This window comes from Cygnus olor, chromosome 5 (genome assembly GCF_009769625.2).
Source record: "Cygnus olor isolate bCygOlo1 chromosome 5, bCygOlo1.pri.v2, whole genome shotgun sequence".
Taxonomy (NCBI): Eukaryota; Metazoa; Chordata; class Aves; order Anseriformes; family Anatidae; genus Cygnus; species Cygnus olor.
This window is the reverse complement of record NC_049173.1, coordinates 49,595,981-49,608,614: the sequence shown is the minus strand read 5'-3', so window position 1 is coordinate 49,608,614 and position 12,634 is coordinate 49,595,981. Positions and strand designations below refer to the sequence as shown.

General features: G+C 40.2%; 1 protein-coding gene across 50 annotated transcripts in view; it reads right to left on the bottom strand.

The window, feature by feature from the left end:
* The window catches only part of CD44 (CD44 molecule (Indian blood group)), a 65,880-nt gene extending 53,781 nt beyond the window's left edge, over nt 1-12,099 (bottom strand). For 49 of the 50 annotated variants that reach the window (XM_040557642.1, XM_040557650.1, XM_040557647.1 and 46 more), the window contains exon 1: nt 11,749-12,088. In XM_040557642.1, coding sequence (XP_040413576.1) covers nt 11,749-11,815 — 67 coding nt within the window. In that variant the 5' untranslated portion in view covers nt 11,816-12,088. Of the gene's footprint in view, nt 1-11,748 lie in introns of all 50 variants that reach the window. The other variant, XM_040557693.1, reaches the window with a different exon arrangement.
* Between the last annotated feature and the right edge of the window lie 535 nt (nt 12,100-12,634).

Genomic DNA, 12,634 nt, shown 5'->3' with positions numbered 1-12,634 from the left:
ACTTTATATAAGTACATGCAATGATTAAAACCATCAGCTTAATCAAATCTTTTCTGGAGTCTGTGCAAGTCAATGGGAAAGTTAAATGTACTTAAATCAGTGCAACCTCCTCACACGGAAAAGAACAGTGTCACACCCATTGCTCCCTCCACTTTTCCCAACACCAGGAGGGCAGTGATCACACAGCCTGTAGCCAGAACGCCTAGGCTAGCAGGAAGCCTCTGCCGGAATTTTTGGTGGCAAAATGTTTCCATTTTCTGCACTCCATGTAGCTCTACCCATCTGTATGCTAGTTTCAACGATCTTGAGACATACTGAAAATACCAAAGATCAAGAAATTTTCTTGAGATGCATGCAGGTTGTTTGTATCCCATGTTCAGTTAAACTTCTTACAGTCCTTTGCACAGTCCTAGTTTGGAATCTTTTTATAAATGGTTAAGGAAAAAGTTATGTTTAATTTCTAATGTTTCCAATTAACATTAGTATGTACATAATGTTGTGGCTATTGCAAATATGGAGAGAATAACTATATACCTTGGGTCTCATATATCTTTCATACTTCTTTATTTTCCCCAGATATTTTAACTTAAAAATTCATGGGAAGCAGTAAAGATTTGCATGCATAAGGCAAGAATTGGAAAGAAGTATTGGCAGTGTGGCCTCAGTCTTATGTGAATTCAAATATTACATTAAATCCTAAACACATTTAGGTATGTGAGGGCAATGCACTATTGTTTGCATGCAATAATCCTCAAGTAGTGAAGCACTGTTGTCTTCCAGAAGTGCTGGAATGATTGTGAAGCCAGTGACTTTGCCGTGATGTTCATGGCTTCTAATAATCTTCTATTTTAATGAAATATAGCTGGATTTTAAGAAAAGATCCAGAATGAAATCAGTCTTTGAACTGCAAATGATAAAGTGACAGACCTCAATTTATGTGCTGTAAGTTTCTTGACAGTGGAAAGTGTTCTGAAGTCAGATTCACTCTGAGCAAGAGCCAATTCAAATAGCAAATCGGGCATAAGCCATCTTTATAAATAGAAAACCCTAGATAGGTAGCATGAGAATATTTTTTTTTTCCAATGAAACTGCTTACATTCTTGAAGCAAAAGAAATCACATATATCAGACAAAGCAAACAGCTGTTCTTGTGTGACCCATTATTACCAGGTCATTGAGACCAGGAAGCTTAGATTGAGATAAAAAGGAAAGGAAGCCAGTAAGAACTCTGAAAAGAGAAGTGAGGAGATGTCATCACGTACTAGCGAAAAATAAAAGAGGGAAGTTCTTTACACAAAGCGGAGATCTCTCTTAGGAATAATAGAAGTAGCTGATGCAGAGTGGAAACACTTTTCCAGATGATATGCTACCAGTTATTGTGCATAGATCCCATTTGTCTTTCTTGAATAGTGCAAAAGTCTCTTAGGCACACCTTACTATACCATTTCCTGACATACTGCTAATTCAGCTGAGTCTTAAAACTATTTTTTTTTTTCTGAAAGGATGGGAGATATTGGGTGCTTAGCAATCAGTTTAAGCTACTAATCCAGTAAACTGAAAAGCAAAAGACAGTCTTACATTAGGGCATGAACATGTTGCTATAGCTATAACTGTAGCCATATTTGTATTATGACAGGGTTTTCTTGGTGGAAAAAAAAAAAAGGTGTTAATATGTTGTCTTGCAGTACCCACACCTGAATTTCCTGTGAGCCAACAGCAATATGATTGTGATGTGTGCTGATAAAGTGATATGACCTGAACACTGAGTATCAGTAATAAAGTCAGTAAAGTGTCTGACTGATACTGTTAATAAACTCATTGCAGGTCTGCAAACAATGGGTTATAAAGTTGGGTGCTTCATAAATTAGAAAAACACTTAGCTCTTGCTCATAACATAACACAGACAGGAGCATTTTCTCACATGGATTGTTCAACTGCAGTAAGGATTGCATAGCCAGGCTCAGATTACTAAACGGTCAGTAACTGAGGAGTTTCCTGTTTTTAAGATGCCAGCTTTCCAGAAAATGTTCCAGTCCCCTGTACTCTTGTAAACTTCTGCATCAGTAGAAGAACTTTTGCACAAGGACTTTTTTTTTTTTTTTTTGGTATGAATAATAAAAATGCTTACTTCAGCTGAAATAGCCTTGTATATGAAATCATAGCTGCTTTCTGAAATTCAAGCAAAAGAACACTACTCTTGTTGATGAAGCACAACTTTGGGACTTGGGAGAAAACGTTTTAATTCCAGCTACATTGCTGGGTAACTTACTTGCTTTCTCTCAGTTTGCCTACTTGTAATGTGGGGGTAAAATCACTGACTTCCAAAAGCCTACAAAAAAAAAAAAAAAAAAAAAAAAAAGAGCTAGCTTTTATTTTCCACTCCCCACATATTTGTCAATTCACTTGTTTCTTACTAGCTGAGGTTATCTTTATTCTGTTGAATAACAATATACTCAAACTTGAAACTTCAAGTTCTCTGGTAATTTAAACACATTAAGCCTGATTCCAACTGTACTGATTGTATTGATAAAATGCATCACATGAGAGAGCTACCCCCTCTAGACCAAATGTTGTAACATGTATGTGAACTGCATGTAATGCAAGAAAAAGAATGACCACACAGAACTAAATTTCATCAGAGACTCCACCTGTTTCTAACGTAATACACTGAGAAAGCATAAGCATTCAGGTTCTCTTTCAAGAATAAGTCAGGTTCCTCTTTTACAGAGCCAGAAACAATCCAGCAAATGACAAACAGAAGGAGTACTTCTTAGGCATCTTGATGTCCAGTTCAAATGTCTAAGGTGTTGTAGCATATGTTAAGAGAGCACTGCATTGCGTTACTAATGCCCTCCTGGAGCTTTGAAGATGTAGTTTTGTAACATTAAGTAGATGTTATCAGTAAACACTTTTACAGGTTATATATACACTCTTATAGGCATATAACCCTTGCTGGGCCCAAGACTTTCAATGCTGTAGCTGTGCTATATGTCTATATAGGATTGTGACAACAAAGAAGCAACTGAAGAAAATAACATTGCCTCTCTTTTATTTTGAAGGGTAACCTAGTCAAATAGAGGGGTTTTTGGACTTTTCCTTTTTTGCTCAGCAAAGAAAAGTTGCTAAGGAATTTTACCAGTTTAACAACGTTTTACCTGTCTTGCATTGGTCTGTGAGTAACATATTGTGTACTCTTTTCTAATTTACCATAGTGTTGGGCCCCATTGGCACGTATAGGAACAGGTGTCCCTAGGAAATGTCAAAGATCTAAAGAAAAAAAGGATCTCAAAGTCCAGAAACACAAACTACTTGTTATATGAACTGCTGAGACAAAAATATAATCTCGGCAAAGGGTTAACAGGAAACAAATTTGGATGCCGTCACTGATCTCAATAATCTCCAAGTCTCAGGATATGCCACCTTCTGGAGAACTGGATGATCATGCTTTTCTCTTGTTCACATGGACCCACACAGACAGAAAACGCTGTCTAACACTTATGCCTGTATTTTCTCCAAAAAAAAAAAGAATAACTGTGCTGACCTTACCCTTCCATGATGGCATAAGATTGTTTCACTGTCTTAAAAGCCAGTTAATGCTGGCTCTATTCAGGATGAACACCAACTGTATCATTACTAGATAATGTGTGAGACTTGGCAGGCCAAGGAGAAGGAGAAAATAAAGCAGAACTGCCATGATCATTTCCTATCCAGCAAGCAGCCAGGAAATACAGCCATAGAAAAAATAATTAAAAAAAATGAATGAATGGGACTGATCTAATGGAAATATCAGGAGACACAAAAGTCATCATACACAGTCTGAGAAAAGCTCTGCAACATTTTACACCACAACAGTGAGCAAATGGATTCAGGGCTTTCTGAAGCAAGCCACGAAAGCAGGAAAGAAACTTCTCCCCAGTCAGCCACCATGGGAAGGTGTCTCACATGCTCACATTGTCTGCCTGTTACTGCTTTACATACAAGAACTGTGAATTTGATGGCTGCCAGTCTATACCTTAGCTGTGCCATTCAGTTATGAACTGAAACCACTAAGTATCTATTCTCTATAGGCTATAAAATGAATTGGTTATGTTCTGGAAAAGAGGAGTTTAAGAGTTTAGAGCTCAATATTTCATTTTTATTTTCTGTGCTAGAAGAGTTTTGTGCTTTTTCTCTTCCCAAGAAGGCAAAGTGACTCTTGCTATTGCAAAATAAGTGATAATTTGTTATTACCACTCTTCTGAAGTCAGTGGATGCCCCTGCCCTATTAGCCTCATGCTGAACTCAATGACAGCAAGTCAGACTTGCCAGCAGAGAAGGCCGAAATAAAAAGAAATTGTAAAAACATGACCAAGAGAATTTTCTGCTTGCTCGAGTCTTCTCTGAGGCCTGCCTCTTGGAAGAACTTGGTCTCCATGTTTCATTTTGCCTGACAATGACTAAGCTGATGAATAGAAGTTTTACTGGATTAAATGGATTTAACCTTCTATCACAGACACAGGTTGACAGGAGCCAAAATTTATTGGATTGCTTCAGCCAAATGTCACAAAGAGATGGAGATGGATTAATGGGGAAAATGGAAAGTAGGTGGGAGAAACAGAAAAAGTTCAAAAGAAGATGTGAACATATACAAGATACACCTGGCTACCAACTGGAGACAGCTGGTTGCCACACAGTGACAGTTAAACGTCTCTGGCCCTGCAGCCTTCTGGTTAAGCGGCCTTCTGGCATCATGGGCAGGTCGCCCAGCCTTAAGTTAAAGATACTGGGTCTGTTCTTAGCTCCTCCTCTTGCTGGGTTGTTTCGTATCTCTTTGCACTCACCTTTCCCAGAGTATCAAGCCCTTATGTATAAATACCCCATAATCTCAAGAAGATAAATGATAGTTATTACTAGGAAGTTTTGCTTCAACCAGGAAAGAAACATGACTAGATTTAAGACATCATTCTTCAATTAATTATTAAATCAATTTTAAAGTTCTTGAACCAAAATAGGTGTTCAGTTTGACAGTAGGATGAAAGATTTAGATCAGTTCTCATTTGCCAAACTGCTTCAAACATCCCTTATCAGAAATAGACCAATCCTGAATACAACCTTTTTTTTTTTTTTAAGAAAACTATATCTTGTGTCTGCTGTGTTCTAACAGAAACCAAATGCTATTGCAGTGAAAATAGCTGCCAGTCTTCCGTGTATGTATGAACAGCATACACACGAGTAAACAGGATAGAACTGTCAGAGCAACAAATAAAAAAGTTGATTAAAATCTGATTTTAGTGGGTCTGCTACTGGAGAATGACGACTTGAATGAAGACTTGACTTGAACAGAATACGTTATTTAATTTCTGTGTTTTAAGTATTCCTATATGTCAAATTTGCGCATAAGCAATATTCAGGAACAGAGAACAACAACAAAAACATTTATAAATCTAGGGACTCATTAGCAAAAAAGGGCTTTTTCTCTACACTTACACGCCTGAGAAAACAATGGAAAAGGGAAAGGATATTAATGGAGGACGCCTAATCAAGCAGGAGGAGGAAGAACAGGGAAGCAAGTATAAGCAAACCGTGAAATGAGCTCCAGCCTCACCCTCAGTTTCTTCATTATTAATGAATCATGTTTCTTTATAATTGGCAAAAACTACTTTTCCTTGAAGCTTCCCAGTTAACTGTTTAGTGTTCCCTGCACAGAAGCTTCCCCCAGAGCTCTCGGTTGGAGCCAGGAGACCTGGCTGCCACTCGCACAGCCGCACTGCATCGCCGCCTCGCCTCCACACTCCCCAGCAGGGGAAGATGGCAAGATGGCAGAGGGTAGGTAAATGACTAATTGCTGCCACCACCACAAGTCCCAAGGCACTCCTAAACTACTAGGTTTGCATGCTGTAGAAGGAGCAGTTGCCAGTTCGCTTGGCCCATTTGGGGTGGGCGGGCGGGCTCTGCCTGCCCTTTGAAAACTCTTGAGTCGCACTGCAGTTATAGGTGTGATACCAGTCCCGAGCTGATGTGCCTCCCCGGCAGCAAGAGGCGTTCTCTGAGTGCCTGCCAGCCTGGGGTTGGTGCTCAACTTTCAGAGCCTGAGCTGGCTGCCAGCCTGCTTGCTGCCCGACAGAGCTTGCTTGCATCTGCCCGTGGGGTCCTGGCTGGCCAGGGACCACGTGCTGAGCGCCAGTTAACCTCTCGCTTCTGCATGGGAAGGCTGCAAGAAGCCATTCATCACATCTACCCACACACACCACACCCTGCTGCTTTACAGACACCTATACATTAACAAAAATAACAATAAAAAAGCCCCCTAGGGAAATATACTTCTGAGAACTTGTTTCACTGTGGGCCTTGCTAACTCGCTGCCATGGTGAGACATCTGTAATCAACAAAAGCTATCTCACAGCAGATTTTTAAGTATTATATGTTCTTATTTACAAAAGCAGGTACTTACTAAAACAGACATTAGCTGTATATAGCTGTATAGCTGATGATCACTGGCTAATGCCCTCTGCCCTGCCAGCTGCCTGCCTGTACCCTGGCACCCTCTTTTACAACCATCTCACGTTGCTGCTGGAACAGGATCATTAGCAGAGACAGAGACGGAAGTTTTACCACAGCTGCTGCATGTCTGAGGTTTCTTTTTTTTTTTTTTTGGCGGGGTGGGCAGGGGATGGGCAAAGACACAACACAGTCAGCTAGAGCTTCCAGCTACTGAATCTAGTTCTGTCATCAATAGAAGGAAAGAAAGAAAAAAAAGCAAATCAATATATTTCTCAAACTGCAAATGTAAGTAAAATTCAGGTCTTCTTTGTTATTTTTACTTTGAATCGGTGTGGTTGTTTGAGCTTCCCTGCTAGTAATTGCTAAAACTAGATTATTCTTCAATTTTTTTTTCCTATTTTGCTATATGAGGGTTGAAGGTTATCGTACTGAATTAAGATTGCTGTGTTATAAAACACAGCCAGTGTTGTCATGTAGAGGAACTGGAAAGTCCCAGATCCAGTGCACACAAAAGGGAGTTCAATTACATGCCTAATCGTATGCACAGACTCCAAAAATGACAGCAGATTTCTTTAGGCAGCAAACAGTTGCAGAGGCTTGAACTTTAAATCGCAACTAGCTGAACTTTCAGTCTGACTGACAGGACTCTCGGAGGAAAACCCCTCTCTCCTCCGCCGGTTGCTGTTTCACATGGCTGCCTGCAGACTCATCCATGCGCCAAGCTTCTCCACCATGCCTTGGGTGGGGTGGGCCCTGGCAGCTACGGCGAGGAAAGAAAATCACCGCCAGCTGCTACTGATATTACTGCTGATGCTGCCGTAGAGAGGCCTGTGATTTCACGGGGAGGAAGTTGATAAACATTCAGGGCTGAAACAATCTTCTCTGCGACCAGTATTAACAGCAGCCATAATGGTCACTGATAATTACAGTGTCTGATGGCCGTAAGCCTGGCTTTGAAATGATTATTACCTCCCTGGGAGTGATAGACAACAGCATTGTAACTGCTGATGAACTTCTGGCACAATCTGGAAGATGGCGAGCAGCTGCTCCAAACTGGCTTCTCCCTGCCAGTTGTTGATAGCCCACAGAGAATGGTCCAAACCACCAGATATACCATAAAAAGCCTTATGGGTAAAGGCAAAATATAAGTAGGCTGTAGGTGTGGTTTCACTCACTATCAACCATGACATATTTAGCATAGAGGTATTGGTGACAATCCTAACCTCTGTCTTGCTTCTCTCACTTTGCTTGCCTTTAACTGGAATAATGAGATTCTGTAGTCTAAGAATTCTGTTTAGTGCCAAAAAGTGAAATGTGATTAAAACATGCTCTTGGTTATCAGCTGATGCTAAAATATCATGTGTTTTGAACACCATGAATTATTCCAGTACAGCGTTGTATTCTTTTCAAAGTAGGCAAGACAACTGCAGTTGGTCATGTTTGTTTCACAATTATCCTCTCTGTGAGGTAACCATGTACATTTAGACTTGGTCCTAGGAAAAGCAATTTTAGGGAACAGTTCAGCAGAAAACACTCCCTAGCTCTCTTGCATAGGATTCCCTTTTAAAGAAAAATCAATGTTTTTGTAAATAATGCAATCTGTGTTATATGAAATTGAGAATTGCCTTCCTCTGTCCTAACAGCATTTTCAAACACCTGTCTGTTAATGTCAGAACAGAAATCAGGGCAAGAAGACCAGAAAGCAAGTGGGGAAACCTTGTTACAGCATCTCTGGAATTTCCCAAAACGTCTAAGTTCTTGGGCACAGTTTTCCTCTCTTCATATAAGGAGCACTACATCATTTTTTCCCCTGCTTCTCTACAATGTATTCTGCTACCAGTCATCTACATTCAGAACTAAAATTAACCTTTTATCAAAGAAAAAACACAGTTACCAGATGTCTTAGACTCCATCTTCTGACCCAGTAGCATGATCACCAATACCCAAAATGTCCTTTAAAGGACATCTAATCTGCCTTTATCTAATTGCTCCTTAAAATCAGTGTCTCTTAGCAACCTATTTTCAAACTTAGCTACTGCTGCTAGCCACTCCCTATGAATACCATCTCTTCTTTGGCAAGAACATTGCCATCTTGTATTGTTTGCCCGTTGCTGTTTAATTAACATATATCCCACAGTTTTCACCTCTTCTTTTTCCTCTGCCATGTCAGAAGTGCAGCTTTTATTCTTCTAACTTTTCACATATCTACAGACTCCACTCATGTTTGCTTTGAGATAGTCATTTTTCTTTACTATATTTTCCTGCTCTCTTCCACATGTTCTTTCATTTGAAAAGTTTTTGCAGTTGTCCATTAATGAAAGCATTTTCTTAACCCCTTCATGAGGTTCTTGAAAGCCCATCTTTTCTACAGTGTAAACTATTTTTGCAGTCATGAGCTCATGCTCATTTTCTCTGATGTTTACACTTGTCTATCAGCATCTCAGGGCATCTCATCCTACTGGCACATTCTTGCTGCAGTAGAACCTCATGCTGTTTAGGTGCTAGATAAATAACCACAGTATTAGTACTCTCTTCAAATTCTGGCCTGTAAAAGTCACAGGAACAGTTCTGGAAAAAAAGACACACCAGGTATGGGAGAACATTTCATTTGATATTGGCTAGAGCTACCAGTGGTTTTAAAAGCATTTAGTTTAAGAAGTTCTTCCTCACTTCTATGATGCTATCTTCCCTCATTAAGCCTTTCTCTGACTTCATGTTTTCAAGGTAAAGGTTCTGCATTGTGGTGAATACCGGTGACTAAAGATGCAACAAACGTTTCTCCAAAGACTGCAAGACAATCCTCTGCTATGGTTTGTTGCCTGTGTCTGTGTGTGTAAGCTGTTCAAGGACAAATATATAACCTTTCCATTAACAAGTGATGGAAGTCCAAGTGAACTTTAATAAACTGTAGTTTCTTTGCAGCTTTGGGAGAACAGCCGAGACACACACTGTAAGGACTAAGTGAAAAAAAGAAAACAAACAAACAAAACAAACAAACAAAAAAAAACTAGCACAAAGAGCTTCTTCAAACTACTTTACTTACAAATTTACGTGACCTATGTAAGCTAAGAGGCAGGCAGGTCCCTTTGTTTGTGACTGACTGATAGCTGTAGTAGCCCTTCCTCAGAGCCTTGCCTTGTCCTGAGACTCTGGCCACCTCTCCAGTGCTGATACATAAGCCTCTCCCTCCCACTGGCGGACTCATTCTTCCTCTTTTCATTCCGTCTTTACTCCTACTTCTATTCTAGTTTCTTTCAGTTTGGGGGTCAAAATTCCATGAGTCACTTTGTGTTAATCAAGGAAAACTTTGAGAGAAATATTTTTAGAAGTACATAATGTCCACAGGGAAAAATCTCTCAAGAATCATCATTAACCAAGATGTCAGCCTCCATATCCTCCTGGGGTTTGAAATGTGGCTCAGACTCCGCAGACAACAAAAGTCACATCAATACCATGAGTACACCTCGCTCAGTTATCAGTGACAGTATGGTCACAGCAACACAGAACTCAGGATAAATCAGTTTTTCAACAGCTCTCTATATCTCATCTTTCCTTTAGCAATCACATTAACAGCAACTCCGGGATGTTTTCATTTTTGCCATAATCAGTACTAACAGAATCAGAATCCAGGAACAGATCTGAATTTGGTCTTCCAACAAAGTACAATCCAACATCAGCGGCCAGTATTCTGTGATGCACACAGCAAAGTCACTGGTTTCAAAAAAGAAAATAAAATCACCATCAACTGCCATTTTGAAGTCGTAACTGACTACAAAGTCATGCTGGAATGTACCGCATACCAACTAAAATATATTGTAGCTATAATCTAATACCTTGCTAAGCCATTAAAGAAACTTCCCCGTGGGGCATATGTGAAGTCTGACATACTTCTTGTAACTATGCTGAAGTAGTAGGGTTTTCTTCTATGTCTCACTGCAAAAATACATTACTTCCAGAGTCACTACAAACCCTGCCTCTTTAGGACACTCCTGGCAGCTCATAAAAGGAGAAATCAGTTGAGCAGGCAGTAACCAAATCATTATAATCCTTCTACAGCATAAAGACCTGGAGTAAGTCAAAGTTTTAAACACGTCGGATATCTTTCATGTACTTTCTCTAAGGACTTTATCTATATACCTGATTTTAACAAGAATATTTTGGTACAATAGGTAGACAATTTTAGGAAGAAAGCAATGAGGGCTCTCCAGCTATCCCAGATGCGCCGGGAACTGTTCACTCTGACACACCCATCCACAGCCCAGCCGCGCTGCAACCATTACAGAAGTATCCACTGCTGCTCAGGCAAATGGGATATATATGTACCGTACACACACACAGAGCCCTTGGGTGACAATGGCAATGAAAAATGTACTTTGTTAGACTCCTGGAACTGATGAGTGGAAAAATAATGTAGAAGGATAATTGTTACCCCTAACCACAAAATGCCTCAAGGCTGTTGCTGTCACAATGAGAGTCTGTTAAAAGCATGGCCATTTCCCTCAGACACGGGTGAGCCTGCACCATGTCAAATTTCCAGAGCACTTTGTCATTTTGGACATACAATTATTATTTTTTCTCTACATGAATGTTTCATTTTTAAATGCAAATATTTGAAGCAGACAACCAAGCTAGAGAAAGCTAACTGATAAACAACAAAATTTTGCAGGCACTTCTATCCCCCTTTGTTCCAAAATCTCACCAGTCAACCCCGAAAAAACCTTAAGTCAGAAATAGGCATGCCTGGCATAAAAGCTCTCCAAATATCAGTCACACAGATCACTGCAGTTTTGTTTCTGTTCAGCAAGGCTGTGTCCAAATGCAGTCTGCATTAGCTGTTAGTTCAGCCCCTCTGAACTCAAGAATACAGTTGTATACTGGGGAGGGGGTTCCCCCTCACCCCAGTCTAAAACAGAGCTAGGAGAATGAACCAAGTATGTAACAGCAGTCACGTTGTCGAACCGAGCTATACCAGAGCTATTCTAAATTCCCTTGTGTACCTCTGTTCTTAGTTTAAACTTTAACACTCTACAACTTACTTTTTATGGATCTGGAATTGCCCTTTACAAGCAATACACAGCTTTCTGCGATTGTACAGAGCGGCACAGCTGCAGTTACAGTTCTAAAGCATCTCTGATAACTCCCATAGATAATAACACTTTATACAAAGTTAGATGCAAGGAAGCTTTTAGCTATATAGCAGAAGAGTTGTTGCTGTCTGAAGTATAAACTTATTAACAATTGTAAGCGTTTTCATTCATACAAAACTTACGTGTCTCTGTTAGACAAAGCTTCAGCAAACATAATCCAAAAGTTACCCATACGTAGAAGCTGGCCATTGTTTTCTCAGAATTGTTTTGCAAAAAAACAGAGATCCTTGCAAGCTGCGGAGAGAAGAAAAGCCCCGGCGCTTGTTAAGCCTGCAGTCAATGAGTCTGAAGTTTGCTGCACTTTTTATTCTGATTCAAAGGAACGGAGTAATGACATAACAGGGAGGGGGAGCTCCATCAAAAGTCACACCCATATTGCAACAAACTTACTGGGCAGCGAAAGGGGGGGCAGCGGGGGCGCCTAGTACTGACTAAGCAGCTGCATGAGTTTTAAAGAGGCACTGAACCTCCTATTCTTACACCAGTACAGTCAAAAGTTATATTTATTGTGCTTACAGGAAAATGTGTATAATCTCTCATGAGGTAGCTCAGGAAGGCACTGTTTGCTACAAGCTCCCCCTCCTGCATTTTAAAACAGCATTAATGCAAACCAGGCAAACATACTAAAGCACTAGAGCTTCAAAACCCCAGCAAAGCACCTACAACTGCCTGGATGTTTCCCCAAAACATTTTGCTTGTTTTGTCCCATCTCATCATTTTCTCACTTTGCAGTAAAATTTACAGCAAGCAAAAATACCTGCTCCACAACGAACCTTTCCAAGATGTTCCTGCTCATACCCGGAGGATATCCTCATGCAGCAGGTAAATCGAGGTGGATCGTTCCACCCTTGGCTCCTCTGTGCAGGCTGCTCCAAAGATGTGGTAACTAATGCCAGTGGTGGTACTGAGGACTAAGGTCAATGTTTTATTGACGACACAAGGTAAAGGAGTTATTCCTCCTATTCCCAATTCACAAAGCAGGGGAACAGGATGAGAACACGTGACAAC